At 30.9% G+C, this 10,334-nt stretch overlaps 1 protein-coding gene across 1 annotated transcript; it reads right to left on the reverse strand.

Moving 5' to 3' along the window:
* Positions 1 to 5,034: 5,034 nt before the first annotated feature.
* LOC111301768 (metal transporter Nramp7.2-like) lies at positions 5,035 to 9,878 on the reverse strand. The gene is made up of 13 exons (XM_022897712.2): positions 9,617 to 9,878; positions 9,432 to 9,510; positions 9,304 to 9,344; positions 9,020 to 9,098; positions 8,806 to 8,910; positions 8,134 to 8,243; positions 7,201 to 7,382; positions 6,790 to 6,859; positions 6,290 to 6,463; positions 6,079 to 6,183; positions 5,870 to 6,001; positions 5,678 to 5,773; positions 5,035 to 5,577 (listed from the first exon to the last, which is right to left on the reverse strand). Exons 1-13 carry the CDS (start codon positions 9,791 to 9,793, stop codon positions 5,239 to 5,241), a joined length of 1,689 nt encoding a protein of 562 aa, XP_022753447.1. The 5' UTR covers positions 9,794 to 9,878; the 3' UTR covers positions 5,035 to 5,238.
* Between the last annotated feature and the right edge of the window lie 456 nt (positions 9,879 to 10,334).

Consider the following 10,334-nt stretch of genomic DNA (forward strand, 5'->3'; position numbering starts at 1 on the left):
TAATAAATAAAAAAGATTTTTGGGCCAATCTGCCCTATTTGGACCAAGCTCAATTTATTTGGGCCTGGACTAAATTGGGTGTCTACAATTGAAAATATTTTGTTTTACATTCTTAGTGAACAGGAAGGTAAGAGACCTTGCCACCTTCAAGTATTTTCCTTTATCTTTCTCCTTTTAGGTTTTTTTCTGCTTACAGTTTTTTCTTCATTTCATCAGGTGAAATCAATATGGTTCGACTTACCTCTATTTCAATCTTCTATCAACTTCATTGCTTCTGTTGTAGGTCTACCCTTCCATGATTTTTTTAGCTTCATATATCCTTTTGAAAAAATGATAATGACTACTTTATCCTATAAAAAAGCATATATGAAGTTTCTAATTTTATTAGAGTTTTTAGTTTAGAGAATTGATCATTCTTTTATTTTTCTTGTCATTATGGGTTTTACTGTGCATTAGACCGATAAAGTACTATTGGTACATAAAACATAAATGGTTATAGTCTATTTCTCTTTTAAAAGCCTATGCCTAAAATTTTGCAAAATTTATTGGCTACTAAAGTGATTGACAATAACACTTACAGCATGAAATAGACCTTCTTAGTTATGACATTTCCTTATGTTCCAATTTTTTATATTCATTGAATATGTTTCTCTTTCTTTGATGCTTAATTAATGACCTATTGTTTATAGGCTATTTTAGTAATCTAAAAGCAATGACATCAACTCTTGATTCAGAGGAATGGCTAAAGAATAGAGATTTATGCTATATTGATGATGATGGTTTCATTTTTATAGTTGATAGGTTGAAAAAGCTAATCAAATACAAATGATATTAGATGAATGAAACCCGGCTTCTTTCCCCAAAGTGGCTTTACTTTGTATTTAATCATGTAGAATTAAGGATTAAACTATCAAGTAAAATAATGCATGGTTTTTAAATGTTTATTTATATATACTTTTATTAAAATGGAAAATTAATTAATAAATATACTCTTATAGTTTTGTGGTGATTTGGCAAGTTTTTTTTACAAAATTTAAAGCATTGCTTCTTTCACACCTTGAAATTTTAGAGACTATTATTATTTTGTTAGTTTTCATTTTCATTGATATGTATGGCTTAAAATTTTGGTTTTTGTGCTGAGATTCCTTATCTCTTTTTTTTTTTTTTATTAGAGCAATATACATCTAAACTATGTTTAATAGAGGCAAAAGAAAATTATGTTTATTTAACCTTTTATTTTTTCTTCCAAAGGTAGGTGCATAATTTAATGCCCTTATCCTTGATTGGTTCCAGCCAAAAAAGTTGGGAGTTCCTATTATATATTTCCTGGAATATATTGCAAACTAGTTTGCAATATATAGCACGAACTTGCCTTGAGATGCCTTGCCTCTATTATTATGACAAGGAATTATCATTAATAGTCCTTACGGCAATAATGTTTATAAGGGAATTCCAAAGGTCTATTATTTTTTCCTGAGTACTTTGATTCTTTTTTCTTTTAAAAAAATTGGTAATTGTACTATTTCTAATTCTCACCTTTGCCATATTGGTGTTTTGTGTGGCATTATATTGGAAAAGATATTAATGCTAATAATTTTTTCACTACTATAATTAGAAATAAATCTACTATCACCAAAGGTAGCGAAAAGGTTATGGATAGTGGCCCAAATCATATCTTCATATATACTACATTGACCATGGGGGTCTTAGAGTGCTTAATTAGTATATCCATTAGTAGTTACTTTCTTATGGCTTTCAGCTTCACACATAGCTTCTTTATAGATTATTGAAGAACTTTTCCTAATTAAAACCAAATTTTGTTTTCGCTTGTTTACGAGACTTTTCCTAATTGACAAAATTTAGGCAATTGAGAGGAAAAAGCAATTGATATAATGGTTAATTTGGAATTTGGAAGAAAGAGAGGAAAAACAAGTAATTAAATGATTAATGATGGCCTGTTTTCATGCATTGTTTTGTTTGTATGTGTTAATTGAGAATATTGTTTTTTTTTTTAATGGTGATAGGTTTTTTTGAGTGTCAGTTCCATGTTTTGATCTTTTTTTTTCATGCATGATATTTTTGTTTTTTGTTAAGCTATGTTTTACTCATTTAGGTTTTGAATTATGGGTTGTTAATTTATATTAGGAATCAATTTTATGTTTGATTCTTTTTTCATGCATGTTTTGTGGGTTTTGATATGATTTTATTATGGTTTTTGACTTTGGGTTTGCTTGAGGTTTGATGCTTAAAAGGTTTTGCCTGAAAACTTACCCTCATGTTTATTAACAAATTATTTATTGAAACAGTTGGATTTACTTTGATGAATCTTATCTTTCTATGTCTTTTCAAGTTTTTACTTGGAGTTGCTTACTACTTCTCAAATGGGCCATTTCTGAGGTTTTGGATTAAAAAAGGATATGATCCTCATAAAGATCTTGATCTTTGCATGTAAAAGTTGTTCTGGCAATAATCTCCTTTACATATATGGTATGCTTTAATTGCTTGCATTAAGTTATTTGTAGGATTCTTACTTGTGCATTTTCTTTTCGTAAATATTAGAGAATTGAATTTCGTGTACCTGAACCATTGAGGAACTATACTGATGTTAACATAGTTAACAAGTAAGTTGTTACTGATGTATTAAGATACGATGAGATATGATTATCTGACAGTCATGTTGTTATATAATCCTATTTTTACATTTTTTTTACAAGCTTTATTTTTTTCAAATAAGTTTATTCTTATTATTGCCTTATGTGAACCTATCTGACATGGTGCATCTTAAAATTATTACACTAAGTAGATGAAGCTTTTTTTTTTGTTTGCTATTTAGTTGGCTACCAACACTCTAGAACGGGTGGCACCACTTACCCATACAGTTGGCAATGTGCTGAAACCTATGTTTGTCATTGGTTTCTCAATCCTAGTCTTTGGTCAGTTTATATCCTACACATTTATATTCCTTTGAAGAATTGTTTTGTTCTATGTGTCTAGACACAATTCTTTAGACCTAATATCTTACTATCTACTTTTTATAAGAAACAAGATTTCAACACATATAGGCAAAGAAATAACCATAGCAATTGCTAAAGTAGTAATGTACTCTTTTATCAAGGCCAAGATGGAATAGAAATGAGCGAGGGCTATAATTAGCATTTAATTTAAAATTGAACTAACCTAGCTATGCAAATTCTCAAGTCAACACAGATTTTTGAATGAAGGCCATAAAAATACAAAAGGTTGGGAAAATTGTAAAAAGGAAATAATGACCATAATAGAAAATATAAGGATGTAGTTGTATTTGTCCTTTTTATCACCATATAAATTGGAGAATAACATCTCATGTATAAGGAACTGTGAATCTCCCTTTATGTGGCATTGCATCAACTATATAGTTAAGATCTTTCTCCATATTTCTTTACTTCTATTTTTTTTAGACTACAAGTCAAAAAATAATATCATGCATATATGTAATATATAGGGGTGTAATCAATCGAGTTTGAGCTGATATACTATCAAGCTTAAGCTCGATACAAAATTTAAGGTTCGAAACTCAGCTCGAACTCGATCAAGTTTTATTTTTCTAGCTCGAGTTCGACTTGATATAGAAATTGAGTTACTCAAGCTTAATCGATTAGGCTCGATTAATATGTAAAAATAAGCTCGATTCTTATAATCGACAAAAGCTTGATTATTTATGCTCGAGCTTAAGCTAGAGTTCGAGATATTTTATTAATTAAAATAATAAAAATATATTTAAATATAAAAGCTCAATTAGGCTCGCAAACTACTCGAGTCGAGTATAAAAATACTCGAATTCAGCGCGATCGATGAGTTGAGCTGTTCAAGCTCGACTTAATAATAATCGAACCTAATTCGAGTTTTATTCAAACCGAATCCGAATAGTTTACGAGTATTAATATATCATTTACACCCCTAGTAATATATAACGCAAACAAAAAAAATGTAAGCCATTGAAAAAGAAAAAGAAGAAGAATAATAGTTAATGTTTTTCTTTTAAAAAATTATTTTTTAAAAAATTATCTTTTATATAGGGTTGATGGAGTTTTTAGACTTTTTCAATAGATTAATATTTTATCTCATGTCTTATTAAGATATATTTAAAATAATATAATAAATAAAAAGACATGAAATAATAATTTCATATTATTTATGAAATCTTAAAACTCTATTGATAATTCTTAATTGTTTTTCATGTATTACAAAATATAAGAATTTTGCTCTATAAGTTAACACAAATTGGGTGGCATCACTTACCCATGCAATTACCCATGAAAATCACTTCTTGAAGAAGGTGAGTTAAGTCATCGAACTGATCAAGACTCTCGAGAATGTAAGCTCTTATAAACTATTTTCCTGTTTCGGATTTAGATTAAAACTTTATTTTACTCATATTTTTGTGGGTTATCTTTTTTTTATTTCAATGAGATAGTTAGATTAGCACGATATTATATTGTTTGGCTATTTTATTTATTCATTAAGTTTGTGCCATTTATAACTAATAACATCCTTGGAACATAATTACCTTAAAAAATGAAAACTAATTTTTGCATAACCTATGTATTTTACCGATTTATGTTTATTTGTGAATTTGTTTTGAGTTTTTACGACGATAAAAATTTCATGGGTACCCAACTGGGAAAGACCTAAACAAGGGGGTCTCGCTGGCTGGCACGCCTTGTTGTGACAGCGCGTACGTCCACTACTCTACAGGAGTGTCAACTGTCAACAGACACCGATTGACGTATGGTCTCATAGTGTCATGACTGAATCTTTTAGCTGTATTCGTCCCTAGTCTGTGAATACTTTTAGAGGACAGATGGCTTTAAATTTTATGAACTTAACAAAGCAAAAATGGATGATGTGGAATAATCAATCTGACATGCTTACAATTAATATTAGGTACATTGATTTTTGAAATAAGGTTATGATTATTATTTTTATTTCGGTTTAACTTTTTTTTTTTTCATCTTTGGAGTTATAGGAGTTATGGTTGAAGTTGGAACTCAGTACTACTGAAACTGCAAGATCATTTTTATTTTGAGAATAAGAAAGAAAAACCTTGAAACATGAAAAACCTTAAGGAATCCTGCCAGAGTGAAAATTTAACTTCCATACAGGCTTCGAAACATCTTCATCATACGACTTCACAAGTAGACGAGCTTCTCTATAAGACTTTAAACAGCTTAGCTGGTCATTTGAGAGATTAGAAACCACCTACTCTGGGAGTGGGATGTCGGCTAAATCTTGTCTGTAAGGAATATTGTCAGCCTCGAAGGACTTGTCAGGGTTACCTAGCCCACTTTCCAATCGAGCTTGGGCAGCTGGATCATTATTTTCGGGCTCGATATATGTTACAACAGTGTCCTTTCGGAAGGTTAAATATATGATTGACAGGATGTAGATTGCCATTAGAGGAAATACGATGATACCTATTAATACTTTACCGACTTTTGGAAAATCATTGTGAATCAACCAACCTACAAAGGCTGTGATTAGGTAATAGATGTTGATGCCAATGATTCCAAGGCCTAAAATCCATGAAATCACAATGATCTGCGAAGCAAAGATTTGATCAGCTAAAATATACGTAAGAACATGACAGATCAGAAAAAGAAATTAAAGAAGACATAAAAGGTCCTGCTCTGCCACTCACAAATATGGAATTCTTGTATGGTCCCATCTTGGTTGAGCTGCTACTGAATTTAAGAAGTGGGATCATAGCAAATGGTAGCTCAAACGAAAGAATCATCTGCAAAATCCATATAAAAATTAAAATTGGTTTAGCTTAAAACATGGATTATTACATGAACATATATTGATTAATCGATCTTAGACATTTTCTGACCGACGCAATGATGATTAGTCTTCCAGCACTTTGAGATCCACCAATGATGGACACTATAAGACTAGGTGTAATAGCAATGCACCTAGTCATCAAATTCCTCATCCATTTCTTCATTTTAAGATCCAAGAAACCCTGGAAGAATCATAAATAACAAAGATTTAAGTGTCATTAAATTAATAGCATAAAATTTGAGGATTAATCTGCAAGACCTGCATGATAAATTGTCCTGCATAAGTGCCTGTAATGGTAGAGCATTGCCCCGAGGCAAGAAGTGCGATGCCATAAAGGGTTGAGCTAGACTTTCCCAACACATTCTGCAATGACAAAAAATCATAGAATTTAGTTTTTGTTAATTTGGATTATTAGCCTCCTAATTGTACTTTTTCCATAATGAATTTTAGCGTGTTTGTAATTTTGGACCTGAAGTAAGAAAGAAGCAGAATTGAGGTTAACATTGTTACAACGATCCTGGTTATCACTCGAAAGGTTATCGGCTGCGCAGACGGTGCCCGACACTGAAACAATCGCTACGTTGATCAAAAACGCCACAAATAAGGCGAGACCACTCTCCATCAGGAAAAATCTGCAGGCAGCCTGACCAAATTAAAGACAATAACAAAGGAAAATTAGCACATGATCAAACCAAAAATAGAGCACTATACGAACATCATGCTAATTATTTTCCCAAATTATAAATAACATCATTTTTACTTAAATTTTTAATTGCTACCCAAATTTAAAATGTTCAGTTTTATTTTTCAAGTCAGAGTGTTGAAAAACATACAATATTTATTACTTTTATTTCAATATTTATTGGAAAGTGATGCCTCAACTCTCACTTTTGTTAAACGATAAATTAAAGTCTCATATCAAGCAGTACTAATGTTACATGTGCCAAGAATTTGTTTATATTGGCTTACATTGATGCCTCGAACAGAGTTGGGTACTTTTCTGGAGAGCACAAGAGCAGAGTGTAGAAAGAGATTGTGCCTGTTGAAAGAATTCTGGAGTAAGAATTACGAAGTATTATAAGATTTAAGTACATTCTTTAAGGTATTGTATGAGTACGTTGTCCATGAAAAAATTTTCCGAAATTCATTTTCGGGAATGGGAAATTGGGTTTTCCATTGAGTTTGAAAAAATTTTCTTGAATTCATTCTTTTTAAAATGAAAAATCGAATTTTTCTAAGTTACAATGAAAATGAGTATTCATAAAGCATTTGTTTTTCTTTTCAAAATCAGACTATGTTCGGACAAAAATAGTCGGTACGTTTAACATTGTCTTTTTTTCCTTGTTATATATAGAATAGAAAAAAGTGATAGATCATAACGGCATAATAAGGGAGCCCAAGAGGGCAATGGCATCCGCAGTGGCTCCTTGGCCGGCAAGTTTAGGGACAAACATGCCCTTAAGCACACCAGATGCCGGAGGTTTTACATAACTCATTTCGCCAAAGAAACATCCAGCCATTACAAGTACCAACACTGCTATTAACAATTCGAGCTTTCTTGCCTGATTAACCAAAAAATCAAGAAAAAAACAAAGTCAGAGAGGATAATCAAAATTTTAAGACAAAATCCTTTGATAATTATATATTTTGTCAATTCCGTAATCAAAGTAAATTACAACATGATGTCATCCTCTGCTACTCCTCTTGTTGAATAAAAAATGAAAAAAAAAAAAAAGAAAAACCTACACCACACAGAATTGTAAATATATATTTAATAATTAATCATGACAACATCTTCATTAAAAATATTATGACAACATATCAGCAGGTGCAAGTTGACGAAGTATCCAAAAAAAAAGGAAAGTTGACTGGTGCACGAAAGGGTAAAAATTAATAAGTTTTTTTCAATAAAAATCCAAAATTGAAAAAAAAAACTTGTACTTTTTAGTACTTTTCATGGATTAGACCTTGGAATGAAAACAGACAAAAGTTTCCTCATGTAATCTTACGTTATATAATTAATGAAAACAGGCAAGTTGAAATTAATATATACAATAATTTCATTAAATTTATTTTTTATTTGTGCTTAATTCAACTCACGTTCTGGAAAGTAGAATAATAAACAGTGTAGAGTACTTAATTAATTATATAGTAAATGTTTACCTTATCTTCATAAGGAAAAATAAATAAATAAATCCGGGTTTTAACTACATTATTATGTCATATAGATGGAAACAAACAGTTACTTTTGTCCTTGAAATGAAATTTTAATGTTTTAATGTTCCAAATTGAATGTTCATACAAATAAATTACCCCATATCTTTGCAGGCCAAGGAGAAGGAGAGTGCTTAAACCAGTGCAGAGAACTCCAACCCACACAGGGATGTGAAACAGAATATTTAGTGCAAAGGCTGTCCCAATAACTGCCACAAAAAAATGCATCAAAACAACGGTTAAATATGTATATATAATTATATATATATAAGTATAGATGTTTATTTGATCAGTTCGATTATTTTTGAACTAAATTATCTAAAATCGAATTATAACTGTAATAAATAAATGCATCAAAATAATAGTTAAACATGGATATAGAGTTATATATAATTCTATATCCATGTTTAACTATTATTTTGATGCATATATATATATATATATGTATACTATAAAATTGCCTGATTCTTTGTTTTGATTTTGAACTAATTTCATTTAATTTTTATGAATAAAACAATTCTGGTTGATTTATTTGCTTTAAACTCCAGACATTACACATGCAGACTTATTTTTTTATAAAGGAAGGTTGTAGTTTAGGGAAAGCAGAAGTGATTGCAAGTTTTAAGATATGACTTTTAGACATATTAGATGTCATATCTTAAAGATACAGAATAAGTCAATTAAATTAAATTATGAATTTATTTGTAGTCTTATTTGTATGTTGCGAAACTTAAATTAGTGAACAATTGGGTAACTGAAACAATAAGAAACCTTCAGGTATATCAGCAGCTATGACAGCAATTTCTGCAAGTATCCATAGGCAATATTTCACAAAATTTGGGTACTCAGCCTTGCACAATTCTGATAAGTGCTTGCCTGAAAGAAAGAAGTAACTCAAAATTACAAGTTAATTAATTAGTTAATCCTAATTAATTATATCAGAAATGAAGTTGATTCATTATTAGTATGAGATATAATTAATTACCAGTGCTGACCCCAAGATTAGCTGCAAGAGACTGGATTATGAGAGCAAAGACTAATCCAATTAACACCACCCACAGCAGCTGAAAATTGCAATATATATAACAGCAAAATCAGCACATTCTTGTATTGGTAATCGAGGGTACCAGAATTTGAATTCTGATCACTTGAATTAAGAATCCATTACCATACGACTGTTGGCAAAATTGGCATATTCTTGCATTCAATTACTTGTCCAAATTAAGAAGTTTATAAGGCTTTCTAATGTTTTTATTCTCTTGAATTTACCTCATATCCATCGTTGGCTCCTGCTTGCAAATCAGTTTCCACTGTGACATGACACCAATCAGATGATGATCATAAGTTGCAAACATTGAAAATGATTGATGGAGGGAGGGATCTGAGAGGTGACTTACTGTTGCCAGGATCAAGATAAGCTATTGAGACAAGGAAACCAGGGCCTACAAATGACAAAAACTTTCTCCATCCAGGTTTCTAAACATCAAAAAAGACCAATCACAAACCATATACACAAGCTATATATAAATCAATGAAATTAAGTAGCAAGTGTATCAAATTCTGAAAAGAAACCAGACCAGACCTGATCATGTTTTGGGTCATCATGATCAAAATGTTTGCTGTTGTTACCAGAGTAGGATTGCGGGGTGGTTCCCTCCACATTGATAGCAGCTATGCGGTTGCTTCCACTACCCCATGATTGAGGAAGTGCAATATCACTTCCTTGCTGTTGCTGCTGCTGCTGTTGCAAACTTTCCATCTCTCCCACTTTAAATCTTTAACTTACTAGCTATATCTCAATATCTATATTATCTTCACAAAACTTTGAAGAATTATATTGACACACATATCGAAGTAACTGAAACTGTATTTATAGTACCGAATGAAGAATCCGTCTAAACATTTGGCTTAAAAAGGACAGCTTAGCAGTCCACATATATTTTTTAATTTCCTTTCTTCTCTCCCAAACGGTGCCGCATGCCTGACATGTCACTGTCTTGCCCTTTGTAAAGAATGACTTCTCCCAATAAAAGATTAACAGGGAAGAGGGTAACTCTATCTATATCTAGCAAAGCATGAAAAACCTAAATTGGAAGCCTCTAACTTATCTAAATAAAAGAGATACTTGAGTGGCCTAGAATGATAGGCAAATAAATATAATAGTATTGATTTTCAATTTTTCACCTATTAGCTATAAACTTTATAATTTGATGCTTGCATTCTTATGAGCTAAATTATTTAATTCTTTTATGAAATTATAGTAGAAATTATAATTATAATCACAAATTACATTTCATATA

Source organism: Durio zibethinus, chromosome 3, assembly GCF_047325235.1.
Source record: "Durio zibethinus cultivar Kanyao isolate XHJ-2024 chromosome 3, ASM4732523v1, whole genome shotgun sequence".
Lineage (NCBI taxonomy): Eukaryota > Viridiplantae > Streptophyta > Magnoliopsida > Malvales > Malvaceae > Durio > Durio zibethinus.